The 27296-nt window shown below is 25.2% G+C and overlaps 1 protein-coding gene across 1 annotated transcript; it reads right to left on the bottom strand.

The window, feature by feature from the left end:
- Nucleotides 1–3335: 3335 nt before the first annotated feature.
- On the bottom strand, nt 3336–6715 carry LOC145841207 (uncharacterized). Its single transcript, XM_082948578.1, has 8 exons — nt 6667–6715; nt 5789–5896; nt 5347–5424; nt 5096–5212; nt 4886–4948; nt 4521–4628; nt 4050–4129; nt 3336–3431 (listed from the first exon to the last, which is right to left on the bottom strand). Exons 1-7 carry the CDS (start codon nt 6713–6715, stop codon nt 4059–4061), a joined length of 594 nt encoding a protein of 197 aa, XP_082804704.1. The 3' UTR covers nt 3336–3431; nt 4050–4058.
- Between the last annotated feature and the right edge of the window lie 20581 nt (nt 6716–27296).

The following is a 27296-nucleotide window of genomic DNA, read 5'->3' as shown; positions in this document are numbered from 1 at the left end:
TTAGAGGACTCGGTCATGCCATACTTGGAGATGAAGAAAGTAAGAAAAATACATAATAACAAACTTCAAGTTGAAACAATAATAAAAAAATATTTTTATTGGAATGTAAAAAACCATAAATGTTTAATTAGTGATAGCTTTTATGCAGAGTTTACAACTAAAAATAAATTAAAATTTTGTTTTAGAGATTTTAGAAAAATATTAGTTTCTTATACAAAGTTTATAATTAAAGACACAAAAATTAGATTATTTTTTTATTCATAAATCTTTATCAAAACACTTTTTTTTTGCTAAATAGCTACTAATATTTGATTTAGTTAGATTAACAGACATAAGCTGCTCATCCAACTTTAAAATATGTATAATTTTGTTAGCATACAAATTAAAACTACGTATAAATCAGGCAACAAATTGGCTAAAGAAATGACAGATGAACTTCTTAAACAAACAAGTATGGAAGACAACAAAGAAAACAGAGATTGTTAGTATTTGATTTATTTTATAACATAATTAATGATTTTTTAGAAGTACAAAGTAGTTTTTTTTTTATTAATATATCAATACCTTAACCATTTTGGATTTAGTTTATTTCTTGACTAAATATTTAATAATTAGTTATCTTTGGAATTATTCACCACGCTATCAGAGGAGTAGCCGGAGTTGCTCATCACGCAATTGGTGCAGTAAGAGGAATCGGTCATGCCATACTCGGTGATGAAGAACAAAAAGATTGTAAGTTATACAATAGTTTATAGTTATTAATGATAAAAACTCGGTAATTTTTCTCAACTAATCTGATTTTAGTTATGGCACAAACTTTTAATTGACAAACTTTTTTGACTATCTATTTGAAATAAATATATTTTTTTGTCGCTCAAGTTTTGGCTAAACAAATGGTAGAGGACATTCTCCAAGCTAAAGACAGCAAAGCTAAAAACGATTGTAAGTTTTTAAACTATATATTAAGTTTTACTGCGATAATAAACTCAAATTAAATGATAGGCATATACAATTTTTTTTTAATTTTTGTGTTTAAAGTATTTGAAAAATAATTAAATAAAATAAAGAAATAAAGAAACTATTCTATATTAAATACATTTTAATATGACCTTTAGAACTAATTAACATAGTTAAATTTCCTGTTAAACTAAAAAATAGATGTCATTACATTGTTAATAACTCACAGTCTCTGTTGTTGTCGTTTACTTTAAGTCCATCTTTTACAAGCGTGTCCATAACTTTGTTTGCCATATCATTAACTGTTTTAAATTTTATAATAAAAATCTTTATTTGATTTTAAGTAGTGTAAAACAGTATGTTTGTTTTGTGTTAAGTTAGTTTATATTATAGAGTTTATAAGGCATTTTAAAGAGAAAAATATAGTAAAAGTAAGAAATTTATATTTTAGTTAAATAAGTTAGTCTTTATTTTGAATTTTAAGTTTAGAATAATAACTGCTTAACTTAGTAAAAATTATTAAACTGAACAATGTTCTTGAATTTTATAAAACTTGTCTGCAAACAGTTGCTTTTTATTTTATGTTTTTTCGAAAAATAAATGTTGAGATTAAGTTAGGAAGTATCTTGTTGTGTAACTTAGTTGGACATGTTATTAACTTTAGGATTCCAACACTAAAATAATAATTTAGTTTAACTCACTTTCTTCATCACCGAGTATGGCATGACCGAGTCCTCTAACAGCACCAATTGCGTGATGAGCAACTCCAGCTACTCCTCTGATAGCGTGGTGAATAAGTCCGAAGATGACTAAAATTAAAAATAATTTCAAATACATTTAAAAAGAGTATGCTACAAAATAGCGCATGTATTTACACAATTAATAACTTTTATAAAATCTCGATTATTTACTTACAGTTTAAATTAATATGTAATTATTTTAAGCTTTAAAAAAGCTAAATTTAAATAAATAGATCTTTTAGATCTTAATTAAATTTAGACTTAAATCTGATGAATTGTCTTTGAAGTTACCAAATTCTTTTTATATTATTAATTTCAAACATTTTTAAGTATGCAAAAATTTTGATAATATTTGCCTAGCATACTTTTAAACTCATTAAAGAACTAAAACTTAAACCATATTGTTTAAACAGTTTAAAAACTTACAATCGTTTTTAGCCTTGCTGTCTTTAGATTGGAAAATATCCTCTACCATTTGTTTGGCTAAAACTTGAGCGACTAAAAATGAAATACAATTAAAAAACATAAGCATTTTAGTGTAAATAAACAGCTAGTATTGTGACTAAAATCAGATAAGTCAAACATAAACTGATGAGTTTTAATAATTTTGTCACTGTAGAAGTATTTTATAACTAACAGTCTTTTTGTTCTTCATCTCCAAGTATGGCATGACCGAGTCCTCTAACAGCACCGATTGCGTGATGAGCAACTCCAGCTACTCCTCTGATAGCGTGGTGAATAATTCCAAAGATGACTGAATTTTTGAATATTTAGTCAAAAAATAAGCTAATTTCAAAACAATTTAGGTATTAACATAAGAATAAAAATATCTTTTATTTGTAAAAACATAATAACTAAATTATGTAACAAGTTTATTAAAAACTAACAATCTCTGTTTTCTTTGTTGTCTTCCATATTTGCCTGTTTAAGAAGCTCATCTGTCATTTCTTTAGCCAATTTGTTGCCTGTTTTGAACTTAATTTAATTTTTGTGCTAACAAAAAATACATATCTTAAAAATGAATTAGTACTTTTTAATTTTTTAGCCAGAGAAAAAAAATGTCCTAAAATTTTTGATAAAATGTCAAATATATAAGAAAGAGTACATTTATTTTGATGTAAATTTTAAGTTTCAAAAGCAAGTATCTTAATTTGTGTCTTTAACTACACTTGTTGCATAGGAAACTCATAATATTTTGAATAAACCACTCAAGAAAATGTTTAATCTATTCGTGAGTATAAGATCTATTTATGAGGCATGATGTCTTGAACTACTCTAATGAAAGATTTTTAAATATAATAATTTTTACTGAGTTTTCAATTTAAAATTTGTTATAGCTTACTTTCTTCATCTCCGAGTATGGCATGACCGATTCCTCTAACAGCACCAATTGCGTGATGAGCAACTCCAGCAACTCCTTTGATAGCGTGATGGATGAGTCCGAAGATAACTGTTTATTAAATGTTTTTTATAACTAATTATGGCTAAAAATTATATTCTTTTGAAGCTATGAACTAAATAGCTCAATTAACACTAATTAAAATTTTTAAAATGCACAACTCAAAGTTGTAAAAGAAGAGGTGAAATTGAGTGGTTTAAAATGTTTGTTAAACTAACAATCTTTTTGTTGTTCGTCACCGAGAATGGCATGACCGATTCCTCTAACAGCACCGATTGCGTGATGAGCAACTCCAGCTACTCCTCTGATGGCGTGGTGAATAATTCCGAAGATGACTGAAATTAAAAGTAACACACTCTCGTAATTAACTCGTCAAATGAACTATGATAAAACAAATAGTGTACACTCTTTTAAATATTTGTTATAAGTTAGGGTTTAAAAACGTACAACTCTCAAGCTAGCTCGCCAACAGAAATATCAGGCTTGCCATGTATTTATAAGTTTAAAATGACAGGTGCAAAATATTTAAAATTGAGCTGTTTGTAAGACTCTGTTTGAAAATGATTTTATACATAATTATTACTTAGCTGTGCTTGTAAAATTACTATCTAGTTTTAATTTTAAATTTTCAGGTGTTTTTGAACTTAAAGAGTTTTTAAAATATACACTGCCTGATAAAAATTAAAATCTAGTTAAGATTTTTTTGTAAAACATTTTTTAAAACTGATGCCTGCATACTAAAACATTTGCTTGTTCCTACATTAAATTTTAAATTTCACGCAGTTTTTAGATTTCATCAGTTCCAAGTTCATAAAGATTAGCTTTAAATTTATATTTATAGTAAAGACAAAACTGAAACCGTTAATAAAAAGCGTTATCCGTAAACCAAACTTTTCTAGCTTAATTTTAGATTAACAAAAAAATCAAATTTTATCAGTTGTTAATAAACTCACAGTCTTTTATCAGTTGTTGTCATTTACTTCAAGTCCATCTTTTACAAGTTGGTCCATAACTTTGTATGCCATGTCATTAACTGTTTTAAATGGTTTTATTAGTAGATGTTATATTAAATTTACTTGTTCTGAAACAAAATGTTTTTGTTTTGTATATGAGTTTGATAGTGTAAAGGTGCTTACAACTTTTTTTCGAAAATTTTGTCTTAAACCGATTTAAATAATTAAAAAGCTGTTCTACCTACTTAAACACCTTAGTCTTAAAATAAAATCTCAAGTTTTGGCAATTAAGTGTTTTAACTAGTATAGGCTACTAGTAAAACAAAAATTGAAAGACTTATTCTCTCACACATGTCTAAAAAATAACTATAAAGAGCTTGTTAAAAAAATCATTTTTTGTTACTTAGTTATATATGATATTAACTTTAGGATTTTAAGAAGTAACTACAAAATTCTTCTTGCTTAACTTACTTTCTTCATCACCCAGTATGGCATGACCGAGTCCTCTAACAGCACCAATTGCGTGATGAGCAACTCCAGCTACTCCTTTGATAGCGTGGTGAATAAGTCCAAAGATAACTAAATTTAAATAAAAGTTTATACTATTTTAAAATAAAACATTCAACTTAAAGATTATGTATCTCAGAGAATAAATTTATCACATTCTAATAAATGCTGACTTCATTTTAAATGGATGTTTATTTAGCTACCAAATGCTTTACTTACAGTAGTTTTTAAATACTTCAAACACGAAAATTAAAAAAAATTGTATATGCCTATCATTTCATTTGAGTTTATTATCGCAGTAAAACTTAATAAATAGTTTTAAAACTTACAATCGTTTTTAGCTCTGCTGTCTTTAGCTTGGAGAATGTCCTCTACCATTTGTTTAGCCAAAACTTGAGCGACAAAAAAATATATTTATTTCAAATAGATAGTCAAAAAAGTTTGTCAATTAAAAGTTTGTGCCATAACTAAAATCAGATTAGTTGAGAAAAATTACCGAGTTTTTATCATTAATAACTATAAACTATTGTATAACTTACAATCTTTTTGTTCTTCATCACCGAGTATGGCATGACCGATTCCTCTTACTGCACCAATTGCGTGATGAGCAACTCCGGCTACTCCTCTGATAGCGTGGTGAATAATTCCAAAGATAACTAATTATTAAATATTTAGTCAAGAAATAAACTAAATCCAAAATGGTTAAGGTATTGATATATTAATAAAAAAAAAACTACTTTGTACTTCTAAAAAATCATTAATTATGTTATAAAATAAATCAAATACTAACAATCTCTGTTTTCTTTGTTGTCTTCCATACTTGTTTGTTTAAGAAGTTCATCTGTCATTTCTTTAGCCAATTTGTTGCCTGATTTATACGTAGTTTTAATTTGTATGCTAACAAAATTATACATATTTTAAAGTTGGATGAGCAGCTTATGTCTGTTAATCTAACTAAATCAAATATTAGTAGCTATTTAGCAAAAAAAAAGTGTTTTGATAAAGATTTATGAATAAAAAAATAATCTAATTTTTGTGTCTTTAATTATAAACTTTGTATAAGAAACTAATATTTTTCTAAAATCTCTAAAACAAAATTTTAATTTATTTTTAGTTGTAAACTCTGCATAAAAGCTATCACTAATTAAACATTTATGGTTTTTTACATTCCAATAAAAATATTTTTTTATTATTGTTTCAACTTGAAGTTTGTTATTATGTATTTTTCTTACTTTCTTCATCTCCAAGTATGGCATGACCGAGTCCTCTAACAGCACCAATTGCGTGATGAGCAACTCCAGCCACTCCTCTGATAGCGTGGTGAATAATTCCGAATAAAACTGTTTATTTTAATTAGGTTTTAAGAATAACTAAAACTTTAAAGTTTTTTATTCAAATAGAACTTAATACTGTTTACTAGATAATTTTATAAACAAATTATATAAATTTAATGATAGTATAAACTAAACTAATAAGCTGTTACAACTGAAATAATCTATGAACTCGGCTTTAGTTTTTATCTTTTTTGAAGCTAAAACTATTTTATCATCTTGCAAAACTTGTTAAAGTTTTTTTAGATGCCAACAAACGGTTGTAAACAAAAAATTTAATCTTAGACTATAAAGACTATAAACTTTGTATTACGTTTAACTTACTTAATTTTGATTTTTCGTTGACTAAATAATAACAAAATCTGACTTTAATATAAATGGATGTCTATTAAGTTACCAAATGCTTTACATTTGGTTGGTTAAAAAAAGTTTTAAAAACTCAAATATGTCTAACTATGTATGCCTAGCATTCTATTTAAATGCATCATCGCAGTTTAACTTTAAATATGATTTAAAACTCACAGTCGTTTTTAATTTCACTGTCTTTAGCTAAATGATAATATTATCAATTACATTGTAGCTTTTATGTTTTGGTGCTAAGATTATATTACCATCTTTTATTTGTAGGCGGCAACAAACGGTTTTAACAAATAAATTAAATTCAAACTATAAAGATTGTAAACTTTGTTTTACGTTTAAATTACTTAATTTGATTTTTTGTTAACTGAATATAAACATATTTAAAAGTATTAATAGTATTTTTATTAATTAAAACTAACAGTCTTTGTTTTCTTCAGTGTTTCCGTCTTTGATTAAATCGTTTGCCATCATTTTTGCAACTTTAAACAATGTTTAGTTTCAAATGCTTTATTTATTAACTTTTAAGTAAACTATTATAAAAAACAATAATACTTTTGATAAAAGGTAAGTTTTTTATCGACGTTTTACTATTTTTAATACAATTCTTATAACTAATTTGATTTATAAGTAGAATAAAACAAGTATTTTCGATATAAAAAAAAATATCCAAGCTAAAACTTTGTTTATATATAATTCAAGTTGAAATAAATCTAATAAAATAAAATTTTGATACTATGTATACTATTAATTTTGTTTTGAGTTGTAATTGAAAAGTGGTAAAATTTTTACGTAAACTTTTTCTTTAATTTTAAGCAAATTATTAAAAACTTCTTACCATCAGCGTTGTCCATAGACTTAACTGTAAAATTAATTTATTTAAATCACTAATATAAAAATAAATACCCAATTAATGGTAGGAAAGTAATCAGAAATTTAGTTGTTACTAAAAACTAAATACTAAAACTTTAGTCGTATCCTTATCAGTAGTAAAAAGTTTTAAATTGTTAATTATAATGAAACAAACCAGCTTTAGACATTGAAGTTGCTACAAAAGCAAAAGAAAGAGCGACAATCAAACAGAATTTCATAATTTTTTCAGTTGATAAATAAATATAAATATCAGATAAAATGAAAGATAATAGAAGGTTTTTATAAAAAAACATTTTAAATGTAGGTGTTAAAAATTGAGTGGTTTAATCAAAACAAAGGAAATCACGTAGGACCGGTCTTTTAATTAAAAATAAACAATAGTTTTTCTAGACTTAATTAAATGCTATTCCAAACTTTCCACTTTACTAATTAAATAATAAAATACTGAACGATAAGTTACAATAATTCAAAATATGTATAAATTTAAACTTTTTCGCAAGGTTTTTTATCATTAGCTGAAGTCTTATACTAATACAAATAATTAAAAAAAAGTTGTAGTTAAGTTTGCTGTATTAATCCAGTAACACTTAATGTTTAACCGAAATCGTTAAAAATAGTCACAATGGTTTAAATTAAATAGTTTTTATCAAAAAAGTTATTTTTACAGTTTTAAGTAAAGTTTACTTGACAATCATTTCATCTTATTTGTTTCAAAAATCAAGTTTAAAGTCCAACTTTGAGACTTATTAAATCAATTATTTTATAAGTAAAATATCAAATAAATTGTAAAACTTTATAAACTTTTCAAAATATTTTGTGGTTGTTAATAGATTAAATTAATTTGTTTTGGGTAAAATAAAGTAAGTTTTTGTATGATAACTAATTGTTTCTAACAAACTTCAACTGACATGACATAGTTTTGTTTTTGATTTCAAATTTTGACTAACAAAATACTAGTTTTTAAATTACTAAATATTAGATAATTTTTAAAAGTTTTAGTTTTTTTCGACTTAAGTTTTTTTATTACAAACTTTTGCAGCAGTTAAAAAAAAGTTTAAATTGTACATAAGTCATTAATAGGTTGAAGTTGTCTATTCAAATAACAAAGTATATAAAGTGTAAAACTTTATTTCCTACTAAAACTAGTTACTTTAGAACCGTCTGATGCACTTTATAAACTTTATAAACGTACAAAATTAAAATTTCATTAGATATTTTCAATTTTATTTGTGGCACATTAGCCTTAATTGACAATATCTTTCAAAAATTTTGTATAGTCTGACAAAAGTTGGTGTTGTTAAAAGTTATTAAAAAACATGATATGTGAAGTCATTAACAACAATAAAATACCGTAAATACATGTAAAAATATTATTACATATACAACACATAAACCTTTTAAAAGTACTGATCCTAAAATTTGTTCGCAATAGTTACTTGTGTCGTTTCAAAAAGCGTTTTGTTACAAATTTAGTGTCATTGTTCCTTTAAATATAAAGAAGTTTTTGTCAATAAAAAATGACTATTGCTCGCATACATATAACTCTAACGCTAATACTAACTAAATATTTATTTAAACCTATAGTTTTTCTTGACTTTAGTTTTTTTGAATATAAATTTTTAATTTGAAAAAAAAACGTACTTAAAAGTTATTTCTAGCTCAAAATTGTCTAGTGAAATAACTAGTTTAAACAGTGCATAAATTTATTTACAACTAAATCTAGTTATTTTACAAGTTTATGTTGCAGTTTTTAATTTTACAAACGTACAAAAGTTAAAATTTTAGTAGATGTTTTTAAATCAATTGTGACACATTAGCATTAATGCACATTAGCTTTCTAAACCCTTGTATTGTTCGCCAAATTAGGTGTTGTTTTCATTTTATTAGAAATACATAATATGTGAAGCAATAAAATATAGCGTCTAAACAGTATTGTTACGTATACAATACACCTATTTAAAAAACTGATGTTGTGATTCTATTTATTTTCAATAGTTACGTCTTTTCAGAAAACTTTGTTTTGTTATAAACTTAGTGTAATTGTTTCTTTAAATAAAGATTTTTTGTCAATGAAAAGCGACTATTGATCCCTTATATATAACTAATTTACTAAAACTAAAAACTATACTGTAATAAAAGTTTCTTACTTTTGATATTTAATTTGATGATTGTTAAGCCACTAGTTTGCAAATTTATAAAAGTTTATTGAAAATTCTTTTAGTAGAATTTAATTGATTTATTCTTTTGTAGCTATAAAACTTGTAAAATATTTATAAGTTACAGAAAATTTATATTAAAGAAAACTTAAATAAAACTTTTATGTGAAACTTCTTTTTAAACAAGCAAATAATTTATCTTACTTTTTGCTTATTTTAAAATAATTCTACTTTTAAACCATGTAAGCCTTTTAAGCAATGAATTATACTTTATAATTGCAAACAAGAAAAAAAAAAGTACAATTTTTCATAGCATTTAGACTATTGTATACAAACAATTAAAAATTTAAAAAAAGTAACAGTTTTTAAATATAACTTTTTCTTTAACATTTTCCAACTTCACTTTATACTATTTACGATATTATGCTTATTAGCTAGTTAGTTATTATGTTTCATTTTAAACTTGTTTTAGTTTTTAACACTTTGTAAGTCATGCCTCATAAAAAATATTGAGTTGTTATAAGTTCTTATATACCCTTTTTTAATACTTAACTTATTATTTTTTTATTATCTTGTCTGCATAAAAGATAAAGGTTATCTACAAGCTTATTTTATTAGTTTTTAAAAGTTGAAGGCAAAACGTAAGCTAAAATTTTCATTTAAGTTTTCAGCACTTTTTATGTTTGTTCTATTAATATTTTAGCATAGTAAGTGTATACGATACAAAAGCCTTTAAACTCCTAAACTAATAAAAGTTTGAAGTGGTACAATAAAAGCGATTAATAAGTAAGCTTGTTATTCTAAAAACTTGGTCATAAACTTAAGTAAAGAAACTGATTTGAAACCGTGTTTAGAAAAAACTAACGCAAATACATAATTGTAAGGTGTTTTCAATAACACCTTTGTGTTTTCTGGTATGAATAAATATGTTATTAGCTTATAACACCTAATAAAAAAATGAATTACTTTGTTCCGATTTAGAAATTTAAAACAAAGCAAAATGAAGCTTGATTTTATCAGCTGCTGATTCGAATTCATGTATTAAGGTTGACGTTTAAAAGTAGTGCTGCTGTTTTTTTTTTACTTTAGAAAATTTTCCATATATACAAAGTAACTGAAAAAGTACAAGCATACAGTTCAAAGTGTAGTAACTTACACAAGTCATAAAAAAACTTATATACAAGTTAGTTTAATTTTTTTAAACGCTTTTTTAAACAAAGGTCAAAAAGTATATAACAGTCTATGATTTAAACATTTACAATTTTATAAATTGTTATAACAAAGACGTAAATTTTTTGAAAGTGGACATCTAGATTTAAATTTGTTTGTAGAAGGTAAACAGTTAGTGCTACTAATTGTCATTATGTACAAATTTTTTTTTTCAACCATTTGTGTTCAGCGTTTTACAAAAACAGTTAGAATTTATCTCGATTGTTTTGTAAAAACTTGTTTGGTACTCGTGTAAGAACATATTTAGCTAGCTACAGTTTTTATTGTTTAAGGTGTATAGCGTCATTATATAGTATTAGATGCAAAAATATATTTTGTCATTACAACTAAAGGTAATACTGTACACCAAAGTCAAACATAATAAATAAAAGTTTTATTTTTTTTTAACTGTTAAGTTAGTTTTTGATTAAATAAAACGTATTTAATAGCATAAGTTATTAAACATTTGAGTAACAAACCAAAACTTAAATTAAGTAAACTTTTAAGTTAAGTTTTTTTTTAAGCTTTTTGAACTATTTAAAGCTTATTATTATAAAAATCTTAAAACTAATTCTTTTTAAACATCATACAAGTGCTAATATTTTTAGAAAGTTTACTAGTTGTAAATTATAATATTAAAGTTTAAGTAGTTTACATTCTTTATATAAATAGTTATAAATAGAAAAATTGTTGTAGGTATTTATAAGCCTGTATATACAAGTTTTGTTTTGTTCATGTCTTTCAAATTTAGACGTTTTAAATCAGTATGAAAAGAAAATTTTCTAGAATAGTACACTGATAAAAAGTAAGAGAGATAAGTTTTTGTGATGTTATTTCTGAACAAATACATAAGTAAATAGTCTTGTAATTAGTAAAGGACATAATGTATCAAAAACAAAATTAGGCTAGATAGTTTTGCTAATTAGAACCAAGTAGTAAATGACTTTTGTGAGATAACATCTTACTTTTGTAGCTGTAATTACACAAGCGAAAAACTTAAAAAACAAACAAAATAATATCAAATAAAACCTGTTCATCATGAGTTAATTTTATCAAGCTAACGATGTTTGTTGTTAAAAAAGAATTTGAACATGCGCAAGCTTAAAGTTGAGTAAGTAACTTTTTCATAAGTGTAAAGTTTGATGATAAATTATAAATTTTGTGGTTTAAGTTAAGTATTTAAAGTAAACTTTTTTTAAGTGTTAAAACTTATAACTTTAAGTCAGTAACTTACATTCATTAACTTTGTGTTTGTTTACAATCAAAAACTTTTTAGTATGTTTTTTCGAACAATCAACCAAAGTTGAAAAGTGCATATTCTTTTTTTTTACAGCCATTTTTTTTACAATGTTAAGGTAAAAGTTGTATAAATTTGATAAAAGTTTAGTAAAAAATCTATACAAAGAAATAAATTCATAAGAATTTAGATTATTAAGTACATTACGCTTTTACATTAAATAAACAATTTTGAGACTAGAGATTAGATAGATAACTTCAAATTGCTTATTTTATTTTAGCAAACTTTCAAAAGCGCTTAGCAGCGAAAAGTACTTCTACTGAAAGATAGTATTTCAAACCGAAAATCTAAACGTTTATACTTAGGCTTTGAAAAAAGAAAAGTCTTATTTTTGTTTTAAATGTTAAAAGCGCGGCTTGCTTAATAAAACAAGATTTGTTAGTTATTTTCAGTATTTCTTTAAACTATAAATTATTTTCACAGTCTTGTTTTAACACAAAGCTTAGTCTAAAGCTCAGTTAAAAACTAATCACAGTTTAAGAGTTGACATAATCTTTGCCACTTACAACTAGGTTAGCCTGGTTTCACTAACACCTAATTTTATAAAAAGTAATTAAACAATCAGTGTTATAATATTTTAATCACTTACAAACCTTCTTTGCGTTGATTATCTAACAAAAGCTGTTAAACGATTAATTATTAGTAGTTATTTTTACTTTTTTGAACTTAGCTTAAGCTTGCTGTTAAGTAGAAGACGCTTAAAACTGCTTGTTATCTTTAACTTACAACAGAATGTAAATTTTGTAACACTTAAAACTTAACATGAATTAATTTCTGTTAAGATTAATACCTCTTAAGTTTAGTTTAAGTAACAAAGTAGTTATATACTGTGTAGAAATATTTTAAGGTACAGGTTATCACTACACCTATAGCTTATAAAAAGGATATTTGTAGTATAAGTTTTCAACTAAAGCATATGCAAAAATCAAAGTTTGTTGTATGTTAACAAGCTTTTTTTTCAGCAATTGATTTCTTTGCGTAATAGCATAAAAGTTATAATAACATTTTTTTATTAAAATATTTTTTAAATATGGTTATAGTAGTACAACTTCAAATTATACAGCTAGTATATGATATCTTTATATTTAGAGTTAGACTATAAGTTACTGGAGAGCTTTACGGTTAGGAAGCCTATATAAAACATTGAAGTTTTAGTTGTATAAACAATAGTTTTATGTTTGTTTTATTTTATTGCTACGATTTAATCTATCAAGTTTTTTAAGAAGAAGTTCAAATTTCAAAAGTAGTATTCTAAATTTAAACTTGAGCTAATTCAGACCCCCGGACGAAAAATTAACCATCAAAAATTTGTAGCAAAATATAACTTTTGTAGACCTTTAGTTCATACTTGAAGAAAATAGCTTTGTGTTTAGTTAAAAATTTTGAGCTTTTAATTTTTACACAAATTTATTTGAACATAAACAAAGCGGTACAAACAGTCTACAAAAATCTTTTAGTCTTAACTGCAACTAATATGACTTAAAATGGTACGGCTTAATCATAGAATTCTATACAAAGTACAAAGGTTGTTACAGACTTAGCTCTAAACATTTTGAAAAAAACACACTATGTAAATTAGCTTTAGTTTTTATTACGCCACTAACTATATAGTTCTAACTATTACACAACAAAGTGCTTTCACAAATTAAGCTAATCACCAGCTTAAAAACATGTGTACTTAAAATAATAACATTAGTTTTCTAATTTCTCGGTAGCTTCATTGAGTAATAAAATTAAACGTGTATATTTGAGTTATAAACGTCTAACTAAATTGAAAACAACTTTTACAAGCAACAGGCATTAGTACAATGTACTTAGATTTATTGTACTTATTTTACTTTGAATTTAGTACTTTTTTAGCTGAAAAATCTACTAATTTTTTATTTATCGTTTTTTTTTTAACATTTATATCCGTGAAATTAGTAGTGTTTTTTTTTATCTAATGCTGTTTAGTTATTTATTAATTTTTTGTTCAATTAATGGTAGTTGTAACATACTTTGAAATCCTTTTTTAATTTCAATTTACTTTAGCAGCACAATATTTGTAATTTTTTACTAAATTGATTATGGAAAACTTTGCTAAACCGAAAAAAAGTTCAATAAACTTTGAAACAAACGACAAAAAGAAATTGAAATATAATTTCAAAATGTTTCAACAAAAACAAGCAAACAAGGATGAAAGTGAAAACAGAAGCAATTCAGTTGGAACAAATTCACCATGTTCTTCTACAAGCTCTACTTTGTACATTGACGAGAATGCACAGACAAACAGTCAGTTTTAAATTAACTCTATGTTATAGTGACTTAAATCTACATAGTTTAGTCATAAAAATCTAGTTAAAGTAGAAAGTTTACTAAAGACTTAGTTCTAAACATTTGGAAAAAAAAAACATATAAATTAGCTTTAGTTTTTGTTACGCCATGAATTTTAAAACTTAAACTAATAAGCACTAAATTTACAAGCAGCTTAAATATAAAAGCTAATTATTAATTAGACACATTTTTCACTGAAACAGGCTCACAGCAAGGATTAGTAGTTGATAAACCTGTGATCATGAAAAACAGCCAATCACAAATACCCATTGTGGAAAATAGCCAATCACAAACACCCATTGTGGAAAACAGCCAATCAGAAGGTGAGAAATTGGAAATTTGCAACAAGGAAACCTGGAACAAATTGAACGAAGCAGGAAAACCTGAGATGGTCCTGACGAGACCTGGCAGGTGAATTGTTTTGATAATTTTCAGTTTAGGAATTGAAAATTTTATGCTATTATTGTAAGTTTTAAAGTTTTAATCAAATTAAATAAACTCAAAACTTATTTTCTTCTATTAAAAATTTTATTTTAACCAGTCTACCCTGAAATTACATTATTATTACTAATTTATCTAAACTTGTTTTAACTTCAAAGATTTTTTGTTTAACTCTTTAATCAAAATTAAGTAGGTAAAAAAGGTAAAATTTTAAAAATATTTATAGGCAGTAAAAATGTTTTCATGAGTTACTTAAAAACTACTTTATGTATATTTTTTAAGCAACAAGGTGTTAAAATGTTTTGACTACTTCTTTGACTGCTGAAAATTTAACACTTTTTTTAAGTTAAAAAAAAAACGTTGTTTTAGTTTAATTTTTAAATAATTAATAAAACACTATTTAAACCTGAAACCTCACAGGCGGATGTTCCCAACCATCAAAGTCAGGATGACCAATCTCCATCCTGATTCCCAGTACATCCTCTTCCTCAAGTTCGAACCCGCCACCAACCTCAAACACAAGTGGGACAGGTAAATAAATTTTGACAACTGACACTTTTATCAAAAAATGACTTATTTTATTTTCAAGTATTTATTTATGCAACGACAATGAGTTGTATTGAAAGTACAAATTTTCTTTTTTTTTACCCGGTTTTAGTTGGAAAACAATTCCAACTTTGTTGAATATCTATTAAAAAGAAAACAAGAAAAAATAGAATATAGTATAAAATAAAAAATTATAAGTTTTAATTTGTGTCAATCCAATCCAATAGGGACCGGATGGAGTGGCAATCCACTTTCTGCGGTGACCCCCAGCCCGACACGCTTGGTCACGTGCACAGAATGTCGCCATCTAGCGGCGCTGATTGGATAAAATACGAGGAGGTCGACTTCGATCAGGTGTTTCTGACCAACTGCAGGGAGACGGCAGTGGCTAAAAACTTTGTGAGTTAGAATTTATTTTAATTGAGTATGTTACCAAATAATCTTATTATACTAAACCATTAGTTTATATACAAATTAAATGAGTACAAAGTATATATAAACCCTTTAAACATTGGTAAGAAACCATTTGTTTTGTTAGTCTTGAATATTTTACAATAAACAAAAAAACTTAATTTCTCTTTTAAGTATTCATAATATTATGATATATATTGTAAAAATAACTTTTATAGCATGTATATTAAATAAAAAAATTATTAAACAGTCTTTATTGACTTCAATGATGAAATATCAACCGGTGTTTTCTCTGATTCGATTGGATAACACTGGCGAAAATATCAAACGATTTACATTCAAGGAAACCGAGTTTATTGCGGTGACTGCCTACCAAAACCAAACCGTTAGCATATTGTTTGTTTATAAACTGTAACAATTTACTTACTACTAACTTAAGTGTAATGTTAAGCGTTTTTTCTACTTTATTTTTAAAAACATTTTAAACAAAACATTTAACCAAGAATAAAGCTGTTCTAATGTAACTACAAGCGGAAAAAACATTGAGCATTAATCTTATACAGAAGTGAATTTTCTTTCAATAAACTTTATTTAAACAAATTGCATATTTTCAGATAAAACAGTGGAAGATAGACAACAATCCCTATGCAAAAGGCTTTAGGGCAGTGGAAATTGGTCTAGCAGTAGAAAGAGGTTAATTGTTTGCTTTTTATAAATTAACATTGCTTTATATTAAAGCATTTTCAGACTTTATGTTGTTTTCTTTTATAGTTTAAATAAAATCAATAGTGTTTTTTACTATTGCAGAAGCTTGATAGTAATATTACCAAGTTATTAAACGTTTGTCAGCGTTTGCACTTTATGTTTAAAAGGTTTCTTTAAATTCTTATCGTTTATCACCTTCAATTTCTCAGAAAAACTCTAAAGTTTGTTCACTTGTGAAAGCATGAGGATACTTTTATGTTTTAGAAATTATTTGCATGAGTAAATCAAAGTTAAAGCTTATTTTACTCATGAAACAGTTTTACTTACAAATTTGTATTCTACAGGAAGGAAGCCGAAGCTTCAATGCAGCTAGGAACAAGCATGAATGGAGTTAATTCAGGTAACAAATTAATGCAAATTTTTTCTGTAACTAAACTGGACTTGTTTAACTTTATAAAAAATTGAGCAGTCAAAGTTTGCTTTTTCGTTATTTGAATAACTATATAACTCTGAAAATACATCACTTGTTTATTAACGAAACTTTAGTTTGTTTTAGATAAACTCTACGTTTGCAGGTCACGGTTGGCTGAACAGCATGGCGCCGCGTTTCAACATGGCGAGCAACCAACTCACAAGTCATTTCAACACGAACAACCTCGCAAGTGCCAGTTCTCCACCAATCATCGACGAGAACCACTTCCGAGCCGCCTTGAACTTGAACAACCAAAACTGCGCAGGTTCGAGGCTCCCGCCGAAAGTGCCGCGCTTCGACATCCCAGGTGGGAGTTTCATGCGACCGCCCACCTTCACCTCGAACATTCCAAGTAAGGCTTGCATGAAAATTCAAATAAGGCTTCCACTGTTTTATCTAAAACATACAGTTTGTTTAAATAAATTATGATTTTTTATAAAAATATCATACATCAAATTTTGATTCCATTGTTCGATTAGCAGTAAGTTCTACATCAAAATGTGGTAGTTACTTTAAACGTTTTTAACTTTTATTTTTAAATGTCAAAAAAAAAAAAAGTAGTATAAAAATGAAAACTTGATTTATGCAAAGTGAATTATAATATTTTTATAAATTTGATAATTTGGCTTACCTTGTCTTTTAAATGTATATAAAAACATATTTTTACGCTCATAATCATGTTTATAAAACGCATTTGGTGATTTTTTCAAACTTTTATTGCAACTGATACAAAAATTCAGGTCCAAACTTGTTGCCGCCGCCGACGTTCAACCCGCTGTTGGTGGACCAGCTCAACAAAATGCTGATGAAGAGCTACTTTGACTGGTTCGAGTTTTGCAAGCGGCAGCACAATCAGAACCTGATACGCCAGTGCTACCACCGGATAGCGGACCAGAGTCGAAACGCTCCTCAATCGAACCTGCCGAGTTTCGCGAACTTTAAAAATTTGAACGGGGATGATGTTAAGAACGAAAACTAGTAGAACTATTTAATAATATTAGCGAAAATTTTGTGTTAATAAACTGTTATACAACTATCCGCAAGTTTGAAAATTTTTAGCTGTTAAAATTTGTCAAGTTAGATTAGTAAATATATTTAGTTTAATATTTTAAAGACTGTAGGTAAGTCATTCTGTTTACAAAATGCAATGTGTAGCTTGATGCAGTTATCAGTAAAAGACAAAGGAACACTTTTGTACTTGTCTTAGATAAATTATAATTCTTAAACAGTGACCTATTACTTGAACTACAAAACAGTTATAGAATACAAAAACGCTGTAAGTAAAACAGCTTAGAGTCCAAAGCTAAACTTAAAATTTCAAAAAATTTTAAATATCTTGCAGTTAAGCATAAAATATTTAGATAGTTTAGTTTTTTGTTTAGGTTAATTTAAGTGCTATTATAATAAAACTAATTCGTAAAACTTAATTTTGGAGGATGGTATGCTAGAGTCTTTATTACTATCATAACTAAACTTTAAAAAATACTTAAAAGACAAAAAAAAGATTAAATCCAGTTTATAAGTAAAAAATATTGCTATAAAGCTTATTTTGTTCATAACACTAGTAAAACATAATTACTTGTTGATCCACAGTTGATATAAAATAAGTTTTTGTTAATAAAGTAGTCTTTGTTATTAGAAAACACTTATTTTTCATCAGCATTTTAACTATCTAACAAGCTTTATCAACTTGAAAACCCATTTAGCTTTATACTAACAAAAAACGCTTTATTTATTAAAAATTACTTTAGCCCTTTAGTAAGTTTTAGCTGTGAAAAAAGAAAGTTTCTGTTTTTGACAAAGAACGAAACAATTTGATTATCTTAAATGCTTAATCGTCGGTGAAAAAATAGCTATTTTTTGCAGCGTGATTTTTTCTGTAAAATTTTTAGAACCTTCTTTGTTTGAAAAGTAACGAGAAAAAAAAACAACTGTGTGTACTTGTATAAGTTTTCTAGACTAAAAATTAAGTTTTTTAAGTTTTTAAAATAATTTGTTAATTTAAATACTATGCTAGCTTTCAAAAGTAATTCCATTAAGCAATAAACATATACTCAAAAAGCAAAAGTTATTGGTATTTAAAAAAAGTTTGACTTTATAAAACTATTATACCTTTCCGATTTAACAAACTCACATACAAAAAATATATAACAGGGGTTATATAAACGTAGTTAATTTTCTGAGTAGCTAGATGAATTGTTTACGAACAAACATAAAGTTTGAATTTTCTAGAAATTGTTACATTCTTTAAGAGTTACATTGTATTAAAAATCTTTATTGTGATAAACTTTATTGTGTATCATGCTGAAAGAATAGTAGATATATAAATTACTTTACTTTTAAAATAACGTTACTTTACTCAAAAACGGCTAAGCATTTCATTAAGCAACAGAAGTTAACGAAAAAGTGCAATAAGCTTACTAGGATAATTACTCTGATTAATAAAGTTTTCTTATCACATACAAAGTATCAATTCAATTCGTATTTTCAGTAAAAAAAAGTACTTAAATTGTGTAAAGTATTTTCAAATTTTTTTCTTTTATATAAAGTAAAGCGCAATAGAAACTTTATAATTATAATATACTTTTTATATACAACTAATACATCCTTAAAGATTAGAAAATTAAAACTAAATATTTTGTCAACAATTGTACTATTGTTTCTTTATATACAAAGTATATTAAAACTTTTTTATGGTACATAAAATAAAGTTTGTGATGTAAATAAGAAACCCGAAAGCTTTTAGAAATAACAAAAAGAATACATAAATACATAATGACGTTTAACAGTTAAACCTCATTAAAGATAAAACAGTTTTCTTTTTAAGTGCAAGGAAATTATTCATTTTGTAAATAGACTCTTAATGCTTTTATATATGTATAACAATATTTGTAGATTAATACAAACTTTATAAAAGTAAAAAGCTTAAGTTTAACAGTTAGTTTAGTTTAAAATAACAGGATATAAATATAATAAATAGACTGAAAAAAGTTTTTTGCGACTCATTAATGTTTAAATCAAAAATAAATAAATAAACTTTATATGTTTAAAATTATCGAAAACTATTTGTAAACTAATACAAAAAACTAATGATGGCAGTATATTTGTTTATAAATACTTTAAACAAATACTTAAAAATAAAACAGTTTGTGAATTTTTAGTTGCTGAAAAATTTTCAAGCACTCAATACCAACTTTACATCGTTTATTTGTGTAAGTTGTCGAGCTCTTTCTTAAATTAGTTTTAATTTTAAAACTAAAATTTAATGAACAGCGTTAAGTAAGTTTATCTACCGAAATTGTTTATCGAATAAAACAAATATTTCTTATATCTACGTCAATTCAATACAATATGCAAGTTTATAATTTAAACATTAAAAACTCGTTTCATCAATTAAAAATTATTTTCATTAGCAATCGATTCGCTATACATGTTTTGTAAATTGAATTCGTAAAAAGAATTATTCTTTTAGATAGTAGTCAAAATAAACTTTAAAATTTTTTCTTAGAGTTTTATATTATGTGTTTTAGCTTCACTTGAGTACAAGTAGCTTAAATTTAAAACGTTGGTAGTAATAAACTATAAAATTTAGTATCTATTTTAACAAAAACAAGTTGTAATTTATTTCAGGAAACATTGAAAGATAGTTATGTACAACAACAAAAAATAACTAGTTAGTCTTTTATTTAATTTTCTCAGAACAAAAATTGAAAACAAATTGAATAAAAACGTTTTATACATTAAACAGAAAAAGAGAACAAAGTGCTTGATCGAAAAGTAGTATGAACAATACCAATTATTTTTAATCGTTGTTCGACAAAAGGTTAAACCAGTCAATAATTTTTACTGGTGTACTATTAAAAAACTACTAATTTTTTACATTACATGGCTTTTAGACATTTTTTCTAGTCGACAAGCCCAGTTTGCTTAAAAAATTTTTCGTGTGCCGGGCTTGTTAAGAAATTCATAGTGGGCGTTGTAACTATAATAATGTATAAAACTGGGTTAATGTCGTTGATTGTACGCTTACTTATGTAACTGTGCTGATAATCGTTTTGTTATTTGTTTGTACTTTTGTGAGTTAAAGTGTTGTCAAAGCCATCTACTAGTTTTTTTTTAAATTCTAACTTTCAAGTTTGTTTACTTTGTTTGTCAAGCTAAAGCACGATAGTAAATAAATTTTGCAACAGCCTCAACAACTAGTCATTTAAATAATGTTAACAAACTATCAATTTAAATTTGTAATATTGAACATATATAGTTTAACTATTTCTAATTAAAAAAATTAAATAAAATTAAATTTCACAAAAATTCTCAGTACAAACTCCCTAACAAATAGTCATTTATATAGTAATAATATAGAACTATTTATATAGATAATTATATAGAACTTCTTGTTTACCAAAGTGCTTATATTTGAACTGGCTGAAGATTAGAGACAATCTTTTTTGTCTTTATGAAACATATGTTCCAGCATTTTTAAAATCGTCATTTCAATAGATTAGATACATATATATATATATATATATATATAATCTAACTATATATATATATATAATCTAACTATATATATATGTGTATATATAAATTAAATTTCACAAAAAACCACATTACGAACCCCACAGCGAAGCGCACAGTATTTCCGAATTGAACTTCTTCTTGTACTTCCTTATTTCGGGCATTTCCCCGCCCTGAGAAACGTCCTGGTTGTTGGGGTTGACGTTCACCACCGATATCTTCCGGTCGTCGCCGTGGGTCGGGGGGTGGTACCCGGATACCTGTTGCCATGGTGACTGTTTAATAAGTTTATAAAAGAAAAAAAAATAGTTGAATTTTATTTTAACTTTTAATTTAATATTATGAAATATAAAAGTTTTTTGAACTGTTATTCATTTGACTAACTTTTAAAACAAGAAGTCTTTTTACTTGAAGTCGTAACTATTGTTATTGATACTTTATTATAATGAAAAGTAAAAGTATTTTAAATAATATTTTAATCAATCTGATACTACTTTATAAAACTTATGCTTTAAAAACTTCTTGAAACATAATCTAAATAATTTTTTAGTAAATAGTATACTTTTTAGTAATTTTTAAGTTATCTTTAAGATTTTGTAAAAAAAATATTTAAGTAATTCTTTTCTTTATATAATCTTAGTATTCATTATACTTTTATCGTTTTAGTTCAAAAATATAAAATATTAAAAAAGCAGTTGACCACAAATTAAAATGCTATTTTAAAGTTTTTTATTCAAATAAAAAAAAAGAGCATACTTCTACTTTAAAAGCTTTGGATTCAAAACGGCAATTTATTTCCTAAGTGAAATGCAAAAGACAATTGAAATTATACATGAAAATTAATAAAAATAATCTCATATTAGTGGTTTTACTTTAAAAGGAATTTAAGCAGCTATTTGACTGACATATCTCGTTAAAATAATATATCCAAACAATACTGATAAATTATGAGTAAGTCTCCAGACAATATAAAATTACGTTTAATTTAATTAAATTCAGCGCGAGCACAATTAATAATAAAAAACAACGTTGGTAATTAAAATAATTTCGAGGTTTTATGTTTTGACAAACGCGTTCAACAATAATTAGCCCGAGAAATTTAATCTTTACAAAATAATAAGTTAAATAAATAAGCAATGTAATGCAATGTAATATTTAAAAAAAATAATTGGCTACTAACATTTATTTTATAAAAACTTTACAAAAAAAACCAACTTAAAACAAAATTATATGTTAAATAATTATCCAAAAATATAAATTTAAGCGTTTGTTATTTAACACAAATTTATTATTTGTGTTAGTGTAATAAAGAAAGAATATTGTTTAAATTGTTTGAATTATATGTTAAATAACTATATTAAAATAAACTAAACTTGTATATTATAATAAATATAAATTTTATTAAAACAACTTTGAAGGAAACAGAAAAGACACTTGCTAAGATTAATAACGATAATACAGATCAATGAACTTTAAAACAAGAAAATATATTATATTTCCGTAAAACAGTAAAATTTCCAAAGCAACTTCGGCTATTAATAGACTGCCATTACAGCGTATGTGAATGAAATTTGAAAGGAATTTCAAACATTTCAAGCAAAAACCTTTTGTATCACAACAGTATTCTATAATTTTAGCAAATTAGTTTAAGAATGAATTGATAATAAAAGTCATTTAGTACAAGAACAATTGCAAGCATTTAAAGAAGAATATTTATAGATACATATTGTAACTATGTATGAGTGTGCGGTTAACAAGGAATTTCAAGTATTTCTTCGCTGCATTTATACTTTTGTTGCGTTTTGAACCATGTTTCAAGACATGTTTTAAGTCTAAATAAGTAAAAATAATTATATAACTTTAATTTTAGCATTAAAAAATTTAATTAAATTTATAATTTTTGTGTAGATCTGTTTAGATTAGCTTAGGAGTAAGTTAAAAAAAGTTATGAGAAACGAAACTTTTATTTTTGTGTTAAAAAAAGTTTAAGTTTACTATACTCAAAAATCGTCAATAAAAAAATCGTTCTGATACAAGTTAGTTTAGTTAATGAAAAAATTAAACTAAAATAAGTGAAGAAAATTTGCAACTAGATAGAAAGTAAATAACTTGATTTATTTAAAAAAATATACAAGTATAAAACTATATAGTAAGTTTACTTTAGTATGTTATTTATATAAATTTTACTGAGTTATATTAAACAAAACAAGAGCTGTTACAACAATAATAAAAAATTACAACTTTAGTTTTAATATTTAGTAAAAAGCAAAATGCATCTCATTCTACGTGAACTCTGAGCACTTTGTAACAAAAAAGAACAAATTTTTACGATCATCGCACAATAAAACATCTCACTCCCCAAATGAAAATTTTAGAATTTAACTTACCAACGGCTTCACCGTGTACACAAACGGCCTTGCAAAGAATTTTAAACATCTACATGTTGTTGGAAGGATTATTCAAATTTCCCTCGGGTATTTACGGCTTGGTGGTATTTTGCGGAGAGTTTTGTTTGAAAAACTACCTTTGATAATGAAATATTTATTTTTAAAATATTTATTTTTTAAATACACATTAACTTTTATGTACTTAAGTGCTGTTAGACAAAGATTGTAGTGTTTTACAAACACCAAAATTTTACAATATTTTTTTTATATTTATTTTGTGTTTAGTTATATTAGGTTGTAAATATTTAATTTTGTTGTTAATTATTATTATTCTTCATAAGGAGTAAGAGTATAACTACCGAATTAATTAATATTAGATAAACATAGACTCAACTAACTTACTCTTCATACATTTTATAAAATTAGTAGTTTAGTAGAAAGACTTTAAATGTAATACACTTTAAGTACAAATGTATATTTTGTAATTAACATTCAATATAAAAATATACTTTCTAAAAGTATTCAAAATTCATGTATTTTTAAGTTTTAGAAAGTATTTTGTAAACTGTTTTTAATTTTTTCAAATAAAAAATACTAGTACTTACTTGAATTTTTTAAAATTTATTTAGAACTTATCAAACTCTTATTAAAAATTAAAAGCAAAACAACTACATTTGAATTAAACTTCTTATTTTACTAGTAAGTAGAAGTTAAAGTCACAAATCACTTATAGTATATAAATACTGTTTGGTTAAAATTGAAACTTTTATTTCTATCAATATGATATCTAGGCTTGAGTAGTAAATGGATAAAGTACAAATATAAAGCAACTAACTTTAATAACATTGACATTTAAACAAGTCTTGACCTATAAAAATCCTTTTTTCGAGTAATAGTAAACTCTAAAAGCTTTAAAAGCTCAATTTATTATTTGAAGACTGAAGTTGAAAAAAACAAACTTACTTAAACTCTATTTTAATAAAATTTCACCTAAAGACGTGAAACCTACACGCCTAGGCAAAACGAAATAAAATCATTTGTTTACTAAAGAGAAAATAGATAAAACTGAATTTTAAAAGTAAGGATAAACCCAACTAACTTTGCATTTTTCAGGTGAATAACACCCTATAATTATTGATTGAAAAAAATCAAACAAACTCTACATCTACTTTAGAGTTCAAACAAAGTTAAGAATAACAAAGCTTTTTTCCAAATGATCAAAAACCAAACTAAAATGGCATGAATTTTGATAAAAACACAAACTTCCACGAAATAACACAATATGTGTTTCATCAAATGAAAAAAAAGAGAAAACAACTTTAAAAGACTCAAATAACATTTATTGAATTTGTTTCACCTACTCTGAAGTTGCTACGACAAGCCTGGGCGGAGCGGTATTTTTCAAGAAAAAATCACTTTTGTTGTCATTCGTGAGGAATTTCGCGTTACGCAATTCAGGAAAAAACATAATTGCATAAGTTTAAAAACAATAAAGGGAAAAATTAAGGGAAATTGCATAATAACAATATATATTTGAGGTTTCACAGTTAGGTTGTCATGAGCTTGTTTGGAAAAAAATATTTTGTGGCTTCCGAGAAGAAAAACTTGATTTTAACTTTATTTTAATTACACCAAATCAGTGGTAAAATTTTAATTAGACTTCTGAATAAAAATAAAAGTATCAATGGAAGCTTTTGATATTTTTGTATTGAATAATTAAGGCCATAGGGGGGGGGGTAAACCATGTTTTTTACAAGTTGATCTTATTTTATAGAGTTTTTTCTTAGCTTCAAGATGCTTTTTATTGTTTTAAAAAATTCAAATTATTTTTTGAGATATGACCAGTCAAAGTCCGGCCGCATAATAGGTTCCCTATAGGAAGGGAAAACTAAAACAGCGAAAAAAGACTATTTCATTTAAATCTATCTCCTCCTACATTTTTTGAGCTATCTTCTTCAAACTTTCACAGTCTAATCTTTATACAATAACAAAAAAACGTTACTTTGGAATTAAAAAAAAAATTTGTAAAAATATTTTTTTTTGAAAAAATGAAGGAGGAGATAGATTTTTAGTGAATTTTAAAATTTCCGAGAAAATTGACCCCAAAAATTTGCGGTCCATACGTTTATATAGGAAAATTTTTACAAAAAATTAAATATCTCAAAAGTTGAATGATATTTTTGAATTCTATAAAAACTGGCTTGTATTTTAAATAAACTTTCATATTAAAGCATTATTATTTTTTGCAAAAAAAAATGTTGGACCCCCCCCTATGGCCTTAATCATCACAACTATCGCTTTTTTATAATATTAAAACTTTACTTCTTAAATTTTGAACTATTCTAGAGTTTTAAAAGTATTCAATGAGTTAAAACATCATTAAGACGTTAAGTTAACAAACGAAACCTTATATAATATTTCAATTTAGTTAAACTGGTTTAATTATATCTTCTTAATAAAAATAAACAAGTTTCAAGCAAACTTAAAAAAAAATTAAACTTAAATTAAAAATAAAAAAAAAAAATTTTTAACATGTTTTACACCTAATCATAACTTTACAAAGCTATACAAATATGATAAAATATTAAAATTGTTGTGGTCGAAGAAATAAGTTCAAATGTAAACTTATATTAATCCAAAATTACGACTTCATTATTTTTTATCTAAGCCCGAAAAAAACTTTATGATATGAATAAAAAAGTTAAAAAGTAGCTATTATGTATATCAATAAGCATTTTTTTTTATACATTATACTACATTTATTAAGCAAAACTGCATCATAGTTTTTAATAAATATACATGATGTTGTTAATGTAATCCATATTAGTAGCTATTTGCAGCTTAAAAAAACATTACTTATGCTATGAAATAATAAATATATTTAACAATATCAAATATTAAAACAAAAGCAGTAAAATCATATTAAATACATAAAATTAAATTAATGTTAATTTTTTTAAGCAGTTATTTATTTTCTATACATATATATATCTTTTTAGAACAGAAATAAATGATACTTCCATTAAATATGATTTGAAAACAAACTTTAATATTTCTAAACTTAATGTTTTAATAATAAATTAATTTTTAATATGAAACTCCCTAAAATTTTTGTAATTTTTGTTGTTTAGTTTTCATTATGTCATATAGTGAAAAAAAAAATTCAAAATTTATCTATACAGTGTTACTTGATTAGAAACGAACTTTTAGCTTAGATAATACAATAACTTAACATAATTTTAAACTAGCACCTAACGTCAGCGAAAAAGTATAAAAACTATAAGGTATGTTTTAAGAATCATTAAGAAGTTTTTATAATTCCTAATATTTTAAAATAGATTAAGTTAATTCTAAGTACGCATTGAACACAAATTCAATTTAGTGTAAATTAAGCGTACAAATACTTATTGCGATCTAACATACATGAATATTTTGAAACAAATATATTTCTTGGTTTTATTATACATAGTTATAAATGCTCTGTGCACTTATTCACGTGCAGTGTGCACTTTATGCAATTGCGTAAATTTCAGGTAAAAAACACAAAAATGATGCAAAGAAACCTAGAAAGCAAAATACATTACAAATTTGAAGCAAACAGATTATTACAGGCCAATGTATTATTCATAACATTCACTAAAATCTGCCCCGCACGCAAAATTCACTTTCGTTTTGCTATCAATTGAATTTTTCATTACACTTGAAAATATTAATTCTTTTGAGC

This window comes from Thalia democratica, chromosome 1 (assembly GCF_965202585.1).
Source record: "Thalia democratica chromosome 1, ktThaDemo2.hap1.1, whole genome shotgun sequence".
Lineage (NCBI taxonomy): Eukaryota > Metazoa > Chordata > Thaliacea > Salpida > Salpidae > Thalia > Thalia democratica.
This window is presented reverse-complemented; position numbering and strand designations above follow the sequence as displayed.